Source organism: Podarcis liolepis, assembly GCF_965112155.1.
Source record: "Podarcis liolepis genome assembly, chromosome: 13".
In the NCBI taxonomy this organism is placed as follows: domain Eukaryota; kingdom Metazoa; phylum Chordata; class Lepidosauria; order Squamata; family Lacertidae; genus Podarcis; species Podarcis liolepis.
In genome coordinates this window covers 20,442,266-20,456,486 of record NC_139573.1, presented here as the reverse complement: position 1 = coordinate 20,456,486, position 14,221 = coordinate 20,442,266, and the positions used below count along the sequence as shown (strand labels likewise).

Below are 14,221 nucleotides of genomic sequence, written 5' to 3'. Positions count from 1 at the left end.
CAGGGTAGCTTCAGGCAGAAGAGGGATCTTTCTCAGCTGCAAAAGTTCACAAAGGGAGTGGGGGGAAAGAACTTCCAATTTGTTTTGTCATCTATTTTCCTTTTTAAAAAGGTGTGTTTTCATTTATTGCATAGGAGAACCAGTGATAGAGCTTATCTGGCAGACAAGCCAAGTTAGCTTGTTAGCGCTGTCCAATGACCGGGATGCTGTAACGCTGGTGGCCTGTGGAGGCGCTGTCTGTAATGTAAATTAATGGCTTGGGATTTCATAGGAATAATACTTCAGGTTGTATAAAATGGGGTTCATGAGTGAATGGTGGAATTTATAGAAATGGCTATCTATTTCTGTGAATGAGATGTATTTATCTACATGCATCCCAATATGTGCATGCAGTATAGTGATTTTGTACAACAATAGCGACCCTACTCTACCAAACCAGCCACGCTACTATCCAAATACTCTCTCCATGTCCACATCCAACTCTCGATCCAAGTGCAACTCAACTCCAAACTCAGCCAACTCTCTAAACTTCTCCCATCTGCTTTCAAACTCCTTTGCAAACTCCGAGCCAATCACCACTCACTTCCAACATTCCAAGCACACTCCCTCCCCTCCCCAACCCAACACATACCTTAATTCATATATTATACTGACCTACACATTTACCAAATATAAATTTCCCATAATTAATCTAATATTATTACATACATATGCAATATTATTTACATAAACACCAGAAAATCAAGAGGTGCCCTTGGATTAAATAAGAACTTAACACAATAAATGCATTTATTGGATATGTTAATGTTACCAGATTTTTTCCAATGAGTCCAGGGACACTTTTCAACTTCCTATTAAATAGATGGATTTTGAAAGGGGACTGATTTGTATATCTGGGGACTGTCCCCAGGAAATGAGGACGTCTGGTAACCTTAGTATATGTACAAAAATATTGTAAACAAGTAGAAACATTGGCAGGCTTTGACTAAACCAGGGGTCAGCAACCCTTTTCAGCTGTGGGTCAATCCACCATCCCTCAGACCATGTGGTGGGCCAGACTATATTTTGAAAAAAACAATGAACGAATTCCTATGCCCCACAAATAATCCAGAGAGGCATTTTAAATAAAAGGACACATTCTACTCATGTAAAAACACGCTGATTCCCGCACCATCCATGAGTCGGATTGAGAAGGCAATTGGGTCCCCGGGCCTTAGGTTGCCTACTGCTGGTAAACACTTGCAAATAGTTAAAATAAGGTAAAGTTTATGGAAGGAAATTTGAACTGAAACAATGAAAACTGATGGTATGTAATTCAGATAAAATAACAAGCATAAGAAAAAAAGAGGTTTAAGTATAATTATGCAGAATATATATATATTCAATGAACTAGGAAAGGAAATGGAGGCAAGTCAGGAGGTTAAAGAGAACCTCTGAAAAGTTTTTTTTTTTGTTTTTTTAAAAATTTATTTCTTATATTTTTTTATTTTAGTTCTTATATTCCATATTGGATATTTTGTATTTCTCTTTTTTTTTCTCTTTTTTCTTTTGGATCAAAAATAATTGTTGAATTTGAAATTGTAAAACCAATGAAAATTTATTTTCAAAATAATGAAATGAAATAAATGTTGCCCGTGCTTCTTACTAGGGGGGCATGGTTTGCATTTTGTTAAAATAACCTTGTAGTAACCCACAGATTCATTTGTATTTCCCATCCACAATTTCTAGAATGGATTAATAAATGGGGTACGGGGGTTACATCCCAAAATTCAGGACAGCAGAGGAATTTCTACCCCCTTTTTTCTTTCTTCACTAGTTTTTGCCATTGTGGCAGCAAGTGTAGCAAGTCTCCCAGGGCACGCCAGAGCGTCTGGTAGGGCACTCCTTCCCCTCGTACACCCTTCCACATGGTCACATACACCAGCTACACAAAAAACTGTTTATGACAAAAAAAAAATAAACCTTGTCCCCGGCCTTTGCCAATTAAACTTGGGATGCAGTGGTACCTTGGGTTACATACACTTCAGGTTACAGACTCTGCTAACCCAGAAATAGTACCTCGGGTTAAGGACTTTTCTTTAGGATAAGAACAGAAATTGTGCTGAAGCGGTGCGGCAGCAGCAGGAGGCCCCATTAGCTAAAGTGGTGCTTCAGGTTAAGAACAGTTTCAGGTTAAGAACGGACCTCCGGAGCGAATGAAGTACTTAACCCGAGGTACCACTGTATTTCATTTCATTTCCAGACTCAGGGCCGTCTTACCCATAGATGCTAGTGGTGCGGGGGGCCGGGGCACCAAGTTTTGGAGGGTGCCAGGTGAGAGTCCGGGGAACACTGAACGAGCGCGCTGAGTGAGCGAAGGTGCATGCACAGCTTCCGCCGAGCGTCGGCTCAGCTTTTTTCCCTTTTAGCCTGTAGGCGCAAAATTCTGCAGAGTGCCAGAAAGCTAAAACGGAAAAAACCCAGCCAACGCTCAGCCGCACACACCCTTGCTCGCTCAGGGCAGGCCCGCTCACTCGGTGTGCTCACTCACCCAATGGGTTGAGGCGCAGGCACACGCAGTGCCTCTCCTGTTAGCTGTCTTTGTCTTTGAGCCAGGCATCAGGGGCCGCGGATCTCCACAGGGCTGGCTCCCCCGGCCCGCTCATCACCCTCACCCACCTCCACCATGCAGTGCTGCACCCAGAGCCTCCGCCTGCCATGGCCACCACAGCACGAAGTGACCAGCTGAGCTGGGAGGTGCCTCACCCAGCCTCCGCCTCTTCACTGCCGGAGGAGCCCCAGCCGTTGCCCGCCTCCTCCAGCCCCACAAAGCTGGGCATGGCACGGGCAGTGCCGTCCCGTCCCAAGAGGCTCCCTCCGCTGCTGCTGGTCTTCCCTCCCTAAAAAAGGAGGTCAACAACTCTGGGAAATCGGGGGGGGGGGGTATGCTTAAGAAGGCCCTGTCCAATCTTTGTAAAAAAAGCTCAAAAAAAGCACAGAAAACAGAAGCCTCCAGTATTCTCACCCCACCCCAGCCCCTTCCAAAAAGATTCCTTGGTGATATCACAGAATAGAAATTTGGCCTTCAGATGAACAAGAAATGAAACCAGTCTCTATGGGATTCCTGTGGCTTTGCTTGTCTTGTATGCCTCAAGGAAGGGTCTTGACTCGTGGAACTGAGTCGAGTCAGAGCTTCTCAGCCTTGCCTGCTGCACATGAACTCAGCCACAATCAGCACCAAGGAAAGCAGGACCAAGCCAGCAACGCCCAGGCGGATGTTGATCTCCATGGATGTAAAAGTGTTTGCTGCAGAGTGAGACAGAGAAGAGTTACTACTCAATTGTTGGTTGTGATGAAGGCAGGGTGGGGAGGGAGATTACTCCAAGGCTGTGGCCCTCAGCATACTTAGCCCCATTGAGTTCAGTGGGACTTACTTCTGATTTCTAAGAACATAAGAACAGCCTGCTGGATCTACCTGCCAATGGAAGCAGTCTTCTAATCTACTCCACTTGCCTTTTACTTCTGACTAGAACCAGAGATGATACAAAGCATACTAAGTCTGCAAGCAGTGGACCAACTGACAGCTCCACTAATAAGATGGCAGGGATACATGTTGCGTTTCAGTTTTTTATGTCACTACAGGAGCATCCAAAAGTGGTCAGTTGATGATTGGTCATTTGCTGGGTGTTCCATTCATAATTACTGGTCCATAATGTGGGCTTGGAATTTCATTGACCAATGGATTGGTTGGATGGTCCTGGCTGAAGAGAGCAGAAGGTCAGGTTCAGCACTGCCTGGGGTCAGCTGGGAGGCTCAGTAACTCGAGCCAAAGTCAGTTCTCATAAGAAAACCCGTTGTTTTTAAAAACAATATTTTGTTAAAAGCAAAAACTTCACATGATTAGACAATTTAGGACTGCTCAGAAGCCAAGAAAATAAGAAAACTATCTTATCTAGCTGGCTGACACAAAACACGCAAATTGTAGCAGGCTGAGAGGAAGGCAAAATTCAATCTAAGGTCCTTACAGGCACTGATCATCCCTTCAGGATGAAAGCTCCCTCATACAAGCCCCAACCCAGATTTAAGAAATATCCGCAGATTTGTTGTTGAAGGTTGTAAATAAACAATAACTGGGTCTATATGTACAGATGTTACAGATGTACTAGGTGATAAGGCAATGTTACCATGAAAAGGGGGAGGGTGTTAGTATTGTAATGTCTCATTCTCACATTGCATAATGTTGCGGGTTGCCTTTAATTACTTAATTGATGTATGAGTATGGGAATTATTTAAATGTCTCCTCCCTCTCTCCTCTCTCTCTGCTCCTCTGCTGAAGAAGATGAATATGAGAGTTGTCTTGTTGTTTTGTTATTTGCTTTATAAATAAAACCTTTGATGTTACTATTTCAACCACAGTTGTGTCTGCTGCATTCTGCTGTAAAGGACTGAGTTTACTGCATTTAAATTAAATGCAAACGGGCATTTAATGCTCACAAGCCCAGTGTTGTTCAATACAGTGGTACCTCTGAATGAATTAATAAACTTTATTACGGTCACAGACCAGGATAACAAACAAACAAACATATAAATAAAATAGCAGTTAGGGTTGTTGTTTTTAACTGATAACTGTTGGAGCAAATAAGGACAAAGAAACAAGCATAGGATAAAACATCTGAATAAAATACAAGATTAAACACGGATAATGGATGGATAAAAACTGATAATTAAAACAGATAAAAACTAAAAACAAATAAAAACATGCAGTTAAAACAACTGTAAGAGCGTGAGAACTAAAAGATTCGCAGTTAAAACAACTATAAGAGGCTGCAGAGTAGAAGCCTCTGAAATAGAGGACACTCACAGCATTAGAAACTGATGTGCAAATATGGTTAAAACAGACAATTAAAACAATGTACAGCAATAAATTTAGACACAATGTGCAACAATAAACTACCCCAGGGAGTTGACTCAGAGTCACCCATGGAACCGAGTTTGGGAATTTTCATGCCGGACTATTTTGAGTTGGGCGATTGTCTGTGTCTACAGATTTGCACTCAGAATCTGGCGACCATCCAGGTCTTCTTCTGGTCTTTGCCTAACAGCAAAAGGTCAAATTTATGCTTTTGCGGGAGGTCGGCGAGCCTCACCAGTAGGGGATCAATGAACTTACTGTGTGCCTCTCCGTAAAAGGGACATTTAAAGAATAAATGTTCTGGGCTTCCTATCTCTCCCAATGGACAGGTGCAAAGTCTCTGGGCATAGGGGACTTTTCTAAAGGCTCCATTCAGGACCAGCGAGGGAAGAGCTGCGCTTCTGGCAATGTAAAGGCCCTTCTTGCATTTCTAGATACGAGAAAGAAGAGATATGCTGCCGGTGCGGCTATATATCTCTCGATTTCTCCAATTTTATAGTCGGGGCACCTTGCGCAGTCCTGTTGTTAAGCATTTGCTTAACATCAATATACAAATGGTACCTCTGGTTACATACGCTTCAGGTTACATACGCTTCAGGTTACAGACTCCACTAACCCAGAAATAGTACCTCTCTTCAGTTTCAGGTTAAGAACGGACCTCCAGAACGAATTAAGTACTTAACCTGAGGTACACTGTATGCCATTACTCCGGAGATTAGGTGGGATGTGACTCTTATCAGGGAAGGCAAGCTGCACAGCAGAGATGCCCTGGGATAACAAGAGGACTGGGCCTCACAAAGATGGAAGGCTTTGGAGAAAGCTCTCCTGGAAAAGAAAGAGAGCTGATATGCGGAAGGTGGAACATTTGCAACTGTATCACTGCAAAATAGGAAACTTTTCTCCTGCTTTTAGAGAAGTCATGCAGACAGAGACTAAGAAGCTGCTTCCCTTCCTCCCTTGCAGTGTGAGTCTCAGGCCCCTTGAAGCTCCTGCCTCCTCCACAACAGGGAGCGAGACTTGGACGGCAGGGGAAAGACAAGTACCCAACCAATCTTCTCACCTCTTACAACCAGCTCCGTGGCATTACTTGGCTCTGACCAGGCAAAGGGATTTCCCCGGCGGTGATATTGGCAGGTGTAGTTTCCTTCGTCTTCCAACCCCACGTTGAAGAAAGGGAACTCGGCTCTGTTTCTCTCTGACTCCGTCACCTGCGATGTTATCAGTTCCCCGGATTTGTAGAGGGAGAAGTTCAGACCCTTTTCTGGCCCCTGGCACTCGATGGTGATATTCTGTCCTGGGGAAATACGTTCGTCGGGTAGCACTTTGATGGAGGGTTTGGACAGGCTGGAATCTGGGTGCAAATAAAACACTGTGAGAATGGTATGGAGGGAAGTGGCGTGATATTCTTCCCCTGCACTCTGCTGCTTTTGATCAGATCAGCAGAAATATCTGCAAACTAGAACGATGCCCTTTTAAAATGTGGCTCTTTTGGGGAGTGGGTGGGGATCATTTGGGTTATTGTTTTTATTTTTATATATTGTGATCTTTTCTGTGAATCGCCTCTGGGTATAGGGCAGTATATAAATTCAGTAAACAAACAAACAAACAAACAAACAAACAAAAAGGCAAAACAAACTGACTTTTAACAAATAATTTAAAAAATGCTTAAAATGGCTCTTTGCTTATGAAAAAATGGTTGTACGTATGGACTGCTATTGTTTTTTCTTTAGTTAAAAATGTCTAGAGTAGTTGTAGAGAATTATTGGCCCTCCAGATGTTACAGACCTACATGCCATTGGCCACACTTGCTAGGACCCAGTAACATCTGGAAGGACAAAGGTTCCTTCCTAGTCTGCATATAGCTGTCTATCATCTATCTATCTATCTATCTATCATCTATCATCTATCATCTATCATCTATCATCTATCATCTATCATCTATCATCTATCATCTATCATCTATCATCTATCTATCTATCTATCTATCTATCTATCTATCTATCTATCTATCATCTATCATCTATCATCTATCATCTATCTATCTATCTATCTATCATCTATCTATCTATCTATCTATCTATCTATCTATCTATCTATCTATCATCTATATATCTATCCAAAGTAATAATCATAAATAAATAAGAATAAAAATGTGCACTCCACCACTGAGACCATTCCATTGTAACTATTCAACCTGCCAAAATTTCAACACCTCTTGCAATGGTTTGACCCCTTTCCGTTTTAACACTATAAATTCTACAAACTCCTTCCTGCAGCTTTCTTCAGAAGATTCCAAGAGAAGAAGAAGAAGAGTTTGGATTTGATATCCCAATTTATCACTACCCGAAAGAGTCTCAAAGCGGCTAACCTTCTCCTTTCCCTTCCTCCCCCACAACAAACACTCTGTGAGGTGAGTGGGGCTGAGAGACTTCAGAGAAGTGTGACTAGCCCAAGGTCACCCAGCAGCTGCATGTGGAGGAGCGGAGACGCGAACCCGGTTCCCCAGATTACGAGTCTACCTCTCTTAACCACTACACCACACTAGCTCTCAGAGCCATGCACACCACACTCCCTCCTTCAATCCCAGCCAATCTGGAATATTTTATTCTATGCAAATTCTCCACTGGATGTACAGATGTTGAAAAGACAGAACACTCCCATTTCAGACCCTTGTGTGACAATAGGAGGATCTATTTTGAACCTTACTTATTCTGTTGATGCGTTGGCTGTCACTGAAATCTGAGCACAGTTCAACGAAGTCTGTTATGTAGCAATATCTACATTGGTAGAGACCCCCTTGGAATTCTTGGGCATTGTCAAAGGCAAACACAGCCTCCTTTGTTGCTGTTTTCTCTGTCAGTTTTCTCAGCTGCCTATCTGCACCCACTTCTATATACAAAGAGAACAGCCTTGATAAGTTGTCTTCTGCCTTGCAGCTGATTTTGACATTCCCCTTTTCGGCAAGCGTTTCAGCTGAATTCACTGTGATGGAAGGCTTGGGATGCAGCTTTCCTGCGCATGGAAGAGAACAAGGGTGAGATTTCAAAGAGGCAGTTCAGCCTTCTCAAATCAGTCCCAGGCAACAGTCTGTCATATGGGAGAGGTTTGCATGTTCTGGGAGAATGCAAAATCCCGAGGATGGATCGGAGGGTAAATGTTCATAAGATCTTGATGCTTCTAAGTTTTTTGTTTACAACTTCAGTTTAGAGATGGGTGACCTTGCACCTTCCACACGCCTGCAACACCCATCATTGGCCAGGCTAGGTGGGAGACGGGTTCCTGAGAAGAGTTACTGTTTGCTGCAGTTCAGTGTGGCAGATCCAGGAAATCTTATAAGCTGAGTTACTGTACATTTCTGTTGCCTATTTCAATGAACGCTGTAGAAAGAGTTAAGAACCAAGTATTTGGGATCATTGGTCTTGTCTGCATCTACACTGAATAACACGTGTATCTAACTGTGTGATTGCAATTTTTATTTAAGACTCTCAGTGCTTTTTCCTGGAGGTACTTAAGGGCACCCAGTACTGGCACCCTTTTGCCCCCTCAAAGAAAAGCACTGGTAAAGAGATTTTGTTGAATTTATGGCATTTCTGTTGAATTCATGGCATTTCTGCAATATTTAGTACTAGTGGAGAACTCTTGATAACAACAACAACCAGGGGCGCCGACTTATAAAAAATATTGGGGGAGCCCGCGAAAGCTCATGAATAATAAATAAGCTCATGAATATGCAGATAAAGTGGCGCCGCCTCCTCGTGAGCGAATAGGGGAGAGCTCCGAAGGAAATTGGGTGGAGCTTTTGCTCGGGAGGGAGGGCAGGAGGCATGCAGCCCGACCCTGTGCATTTTGGGCTGGGGGAGGGGCGGCGGTGGCGCTCTGCTGGAGGGGCGCCCAAGATTATTGGGGGGGCAGAGCCACCCCAAATGAATTTTTGAGGGGGCTCGGGCCCCCTCAGGCCCCATGGCGTCGGCGCCTATGACAACAACAAAATATTTTTTTATATCCCGCCCATCTGGGTAGGTTTCCCCAGCCACTCTGGGCAGCTCCCAACAGAATATTAAAGACACATTAAAACATCAAACATTAAAAACTTCCCAAAACAGGGCTGCCTTCAGCTATCTTCTAAAAGTCAGATAGCTGTTTAAGTCTCTTCCCAGCTGCTTCTGCTGTTCTTAAAGTCATGATCTGGAAAAGGCTGCTAGGCCTGGATGAGGCAGGCGGAAAAAGCTATTGCCTGATGGCCAGCATAATCTCTCTCTCTCTCTCCCCTTCCCCTTACATGTCAGTTGTGAAAATAGCATAAAAAGGCTAAGCCAGACTCACCTTTTATGTAGACTTGGACAGGATCACTACGATATGAGCACTTTCGATCATAACTTAAGAAATAGCTGCACGTATAGGTTCCGCCATCTGAAGCTCTTGCATTGGCAATCTGAAATACAACTGCATCCCTCTCGCTCTTCCAAACTTCTAAATCAGTAATTTGTGAATCTTTGTGAAGATAGTAGAATGCATCTTGATGGTAATTACTTGAACACCGTAAAATGATATTTCCCCCCAGACTGACCACATTTGTGGAAACCACTGAGATGGAAGGTTTAGGGTAATGTTGTCCTGGACCGAAACAGGAGAACAAAGGCGAGATTTGGAAGATGGATCACCAAAGAGGAAGACAAAAGAAGGCCCTGACTTTACCATATGTTAATTTGTATGTAAAGATCCACATTTATAAATAATTACTAATTTTTAAATGAAAATGCAGATTAGGAAGATGGAGCATCTACAAAAGTCTTACCAAAGAGGAAGACAAAAGAAGGCCCTGACTTTACCACATTCGAGAACCAAGGCACGACAGTAATTACTAATTTTTAAATGAAAATGCATTATTTCCACCCTAGTGGGGAAAACTGGTCAGGTGAGCTGTGTGTCTGCTCATTCCACTGTTCAGCTGCTCATGGTGGGTGGGCAACTTCAAGACCCCCTCCTGCTTTCCTTTCTTATGGTTATCAAAACTGAACTTGGACGGCTTTTGAAAGAGAGGACTGTCCTCTGTAATGGCCGCCTCATTGGCCTATCAGAATGAGTGGTAGAAGGCACTCTCTTCTACTGCAGCTACTCAAGCTTTGTCATGCAAGTTCCCCCAGGGGCCAACCAGATGTCTGTGGGAAGCCCAAGAGCAGGACTGAGAGCAGCAGAGCATTCTCCACACTTGTGATTCTTAGCAACTGTTCTTCACAGGTATCCTGCCTCTGGCCGTACAGGGAGAAGGTTGCCATCATGTCTAGTTGCTCAGTCTAAGGTTACACTGGGGGAATTGCATTTTGTGTGTAGATTGTCTAAAGGCAAAGAAATAGGGATGGGGTTCATACCATGGATAATATGGATTGATATAAAATATAGATTGTGAAATAATATGCAGTTGTAAATGTGGACAACAGGACCCATGGAGCGGGTGGGGAGTAGTCTCGAGATTCAGAGTAGCCAAACGTAATCCATTCTGGAAGACCGTTCGACTTCCAAAACGTGCAATTGCCAGTCGGCAAAATCCATTGAAAAAATGGGAGAAACATGCCTTGGAAGCTGTTTGACTTCTGAGGCATGTTTGAAAATGGAACCATTCACTTCCAGGTTGTCGTTTGAAAGCTGAAACATTCAACTTCCGAAACGTTTGACAACCGAGGTTCCACTGTACAGTATATCAATATGCATTTGGATTGTTACAATTTTATTTTTTGTATAATCAAATAAAAATTATTATTTTTTGAAAAACACCTAATTAAAAATTAAGAAATGTACATTTTGACCAAAAAAAGAGAGAGAAAGAAATAGGGATGGGATGTTCCTGTACATTTAATATTTGTATAGATCAGAGAACGTTTGGTAGGCCTCTGTGGTTATCATGCAGATGTCAGGAAATCAGATTTGGTTGTGGGGGAAATCATTACAGTTTGCTCCCATTCTGCCCCTATCCATCTCCCCCTGGCCCCTTGTTCATATTTATCACCCAAAGAGACTCACCTCCAGAGATCTGCCACTGTCCAGCCAGCAGGAATCCTGGAAAGGAGATGGTTGCATTAGCAGCAATACAGCTGAGCAGCAGGAACCACAACTGGGTCTCTGGTCCCTCCACCCGGCCGTTGCACAACCCTCAGCCCCTTCACCCTTTCATCTGAGACACCAACCGATAAAGAGGATGTTGAAAGAGAGCCTCATGATGAAGGAGCACCTAGCCCTGTGGTCCAGTGTCCTGTGTCCCCCAAGATGTGTGCTGTCCCCGGAATGAAGATCTTGGAGGGAGGCTGCAACATGGCTCTGCAACACTGTTCTCCCCTTTGATGTGCACATACTCTGTGATGAACAGTTGAGCAGTGCTGGAAGTGCCTCGCAAGCCACTTCCCTTTTTCCCCTACTATGCTGCAGTCATATTCTGCAAAATCAGCCCGGAGTAGATCATGTGCTTTCATATATACTTGCAATATTGGAAGGGACCACACGGGTCATCTAGTCCAACCCCCTGCAATGTAGGAGTTTGCTTGTTTTTTGCCCAAGGTGGGGCTCAAACCCACAACCCTGAGAATAAGAGTCTTGTGGTCTACCAACTGAGCTATCCTTAGCTGCGTTCTCCTCAGAGGTTAACTATATCACCAGAAGCCTTTCTGTTACGAATTATAAGTACCAACATTCTAAAGGAACAGAAAAGACTCTTTATGTATGCGACAACAGCAGCACGGATGCTACTAGCCCAGAGACAGAAAGAAGAGAAATGGCAAACTAAGATGTTAGCCTAGGCTGAAATGACAAAACTGACCGGAAAACTCTGAGATCAAGAAGACAAGAAATTCAAGAAAGAATGGGAGAAGTTTATAATTTATTTACGAGACCACATCTGTAAGCAGATGAAAACATTAGCAGGATTTTAAACTCGCTTGTAATGTAACAAATACTACGGACTATGAAATAATTTGTTGTTGTTTAGTCGTGTCCGACTCTTCATGACCCCATGGACCAGAGCACGCCAGGCACTCCTGTCTTCCACTGCCTCCCGCAGTTTGGTCAGACTCATGTTTGTAGCTTCGAGAACACTGTCCAACCATCTCGTCCTCTGTCGTCCCCTTCTCCTTGTGCCCTCCATCTTTCCCAACATCAGGGTCTTTTCCAGGGAGTCTTCCCTTCTCATGAGGTGGCCAAAGTATTGGAGTCTCAGCTTCAGGATCTGTCCTTCCAGTGAGCACTCAGGGCTGATTTCCTTAAGAAGGGAGAGGTTTGATCTTCTTGCCGTCCATGGGACTCTCAAGAGTCTCCTCCAGCACCATAATTCAAAAGCATCAATTCTTCGGCGATCAGCCTTCTTTATGGTCCAGCTCTCACTTCCATACATCACTACTGGGAAAACCATAGCTTTAACTATATGAACCTTTGTTGGCAAGGTGATGTCTCTGCTTTTTAAGATGCTGTCTAGGTTTGTCGTTGCTTTTCTCCCAAGAAGCAGGCGTCTTTTATTTTCATGGCTGCTGTCACCATCTGCAGTGATCATGGAGCCCAAGAAAGTAAAATCTCTCACTGTCTCCATTTATTCCTCTTGTAAATGTTGACAATAGTACCCATGAATGGGATTGGGGGGAGGGGAGTCTGGAGGTTCAGAGAAATCTCATTTTATGACTATGTATTTGATATTGTAATTAATTTACATTTGTAAAATAAAAATCGTTTCAAAAAAAGAGAGAGAAAACTAGATCACTTTTGGCTTTCACTGGGTTCGGTAATGCTATTTGCTCAGTTCAGAAAAGCACAACCAAACAGATCGGGGTGGAGTGACTCCTCTATGTGGAAAGGTTGCAGCATTTGCGACTGTTTAAAGGGAGAGGTGACATAATAGAAGTTTATAAAATTACACATGGCATTGAGAAAGTGAGTAGACACCCCTCTCACACACTGGAGCCCATGGACAGCCAAGGAAGCTGAGTATTTGAAAATGCAGAGCAGATAAACTGCTTCACGCAGTGCAATGCTAAACTATGGAACTCACTGCCACAGGAGGCAGTGGTAGCCGCCAACTTTGATGGCTTTAAATGAAGATTGGACACACTCATGGAGGACAAGGCTTTCAATGGCTACTAGCCCTTATGGCTGAGAGGATGCGGGTGGCGATGTGGTCTAAACCACAGAGCCTAGGACTTGCTGATCAGAAGGTCGGCGGTTCGAATCCCTGTGATGGGGTGAGCTCCCATTGCTCAGTCCCTGCTCCTGCCAGCCTGGCAGTTCGAAAGCACGTCAAAGTTCAAGTAGATAAATAGGTACCGCTCCGGCGGGAAGGTAAACGGCGTTTCCGTGTGCTGCTCTGGTTCGCTGGCCACATGACCCAGAAGCTGTACGCCGGCTCCCTCAGCCAGTAAAGCGAGATGAGCCCCGCAACCCCAGAGTCGGTCACGAATGGACCTAATGGTCAGGGGTCCCTTAGCCCTTGTGGCTATGTTGTACCTCTGCTGTCAGAGGCAGATCTGGATCTTTCAAGATGTGGCTCCTCCTCCCCCCTCCCCCCCAAAACTAGTGTGGCCATCTGTAAGAAAAGGAGGTTGTAACTACCATAATGGTCACAGCTGTGTAAAACATGAGAACTTTGGTAAGCACACATCAAAAAATAAAAAAGAGAACTTTGGTAAACACACATCAAAAAAATGCTGCAGCTGCTGAAGTTTCCTCTTCTACACAACCACTTTCATAACCAGAACCCTAGTCTTCTCCTTTGCCTGCGGCTCCACAGCCTGACTATTGTTTCTAGACAAAATGGCATTGAAAACATCTGTGGCAGAAGCCTCACAGTCTACAGATTTATGTGAAGTCAACAGTTGCCTGTGTGTGTGTGTGTGTGTGTTAGTTAGTTAAAGACCACCTTGCTGTCATTTCTCCAGTGGGGCTAAAGTTAAATGAACCTAAGCAGAACAGCCTGAGAGATTCCACCAAACAAACATCTTTCTTTATAGCTGCAATAATCTGCCAATATGAAACCTAGATATTTGTATATACAGTCATACATTGGATCCCTAATGCCTGTCAGCATCGCCCTTGAGCCAGTGCCACCAACTGGACTCACACACTTCAGCCCCGACTGGGCCAGGCGAGCTGGGTAGCACTTCCAGAGACCACATTCTGCACAGGAACAAGTCAAAGTGCTGTGGACTCACAGCTTAGAGTTGTGAGCACCGGATTCACTTCCACAAGAAGACAGTCGTCGCACAGCAGAGTATAGCAGAGTATAGCAGAGCATAAACGACGCGGAGAGCAGCTCTGTAGAATAATTACTTTTATTCTATCTACAACTATCATACAAAC

General features: G+C 44.0%; 1 protein-coding gene and 1 long non-coding RNA gene across 5 annotated transcripts in view; one reads left to right on the top strand and one right to left on the bottom strand.

Annotated features, from left to right (window-relative positions):
- LOC310691815 (T-cell-interacting, activating receptor on myeloid cells protein 1-like) overlaps positions 1–14,221 on the bottom strand; it is a 50,549-nt gene that overhangs the window by 22,423 nt on the left and 13,905 nt on the right. The window contains exons 1-6 of one of the 4 annotated variants that reach the window (XM_083471974.1): positions 11,074–11,817; positions 10,910–10,945; positions 9,215–9,505; positions 7,598–7,903; positions 5,952–6,242; positions 1,817–3,285 (exon numbers count right to left, since the gene is read on the bottom strand). In XM_083471974.1, coding sequence (XP_083328100.1) covers positions 3,176–3,285; positions 5,952–6,242; positions 7,598–7,903; positions 9,215–9,505; positions 10,910–10,945; positions 11,074–11,236 — 1,197 coding nt within the window. In that variant the 5' untranslated portion in view covers positions 11,237–11,817 and the 3' untranslated portion in view covers positions 1,817–3,175. Of the gene's footprint in view, positions 1–1,816; positions 3,286–5,951; positions 6,243–7,597; positions 7,904–9,214; positions 9,506–10,909; positions 10,946–11,073; positions 11,818–14,221 lie in introns of those variants that run through there. The other 3 variants (XM_083471973.1, XM_083471972.1, XM_083471975.1) reach the window with 3 other exon arrangements.
- LOC310691876 overlaps positions 5,459–14,221 on the top strand; it is a 28,150-nt gene continuing 19,387 nt past the window's right edge. Inside the window, exon 1 of the long non-coding RNA XR_014518595.1 lies at positions 5,459–5,610. This is a non-coding gene — a long non-coding RNA (uncharacterized lncRNA). The remainder of the gene's footprint in view (positions 5,611–14,221) is intronic.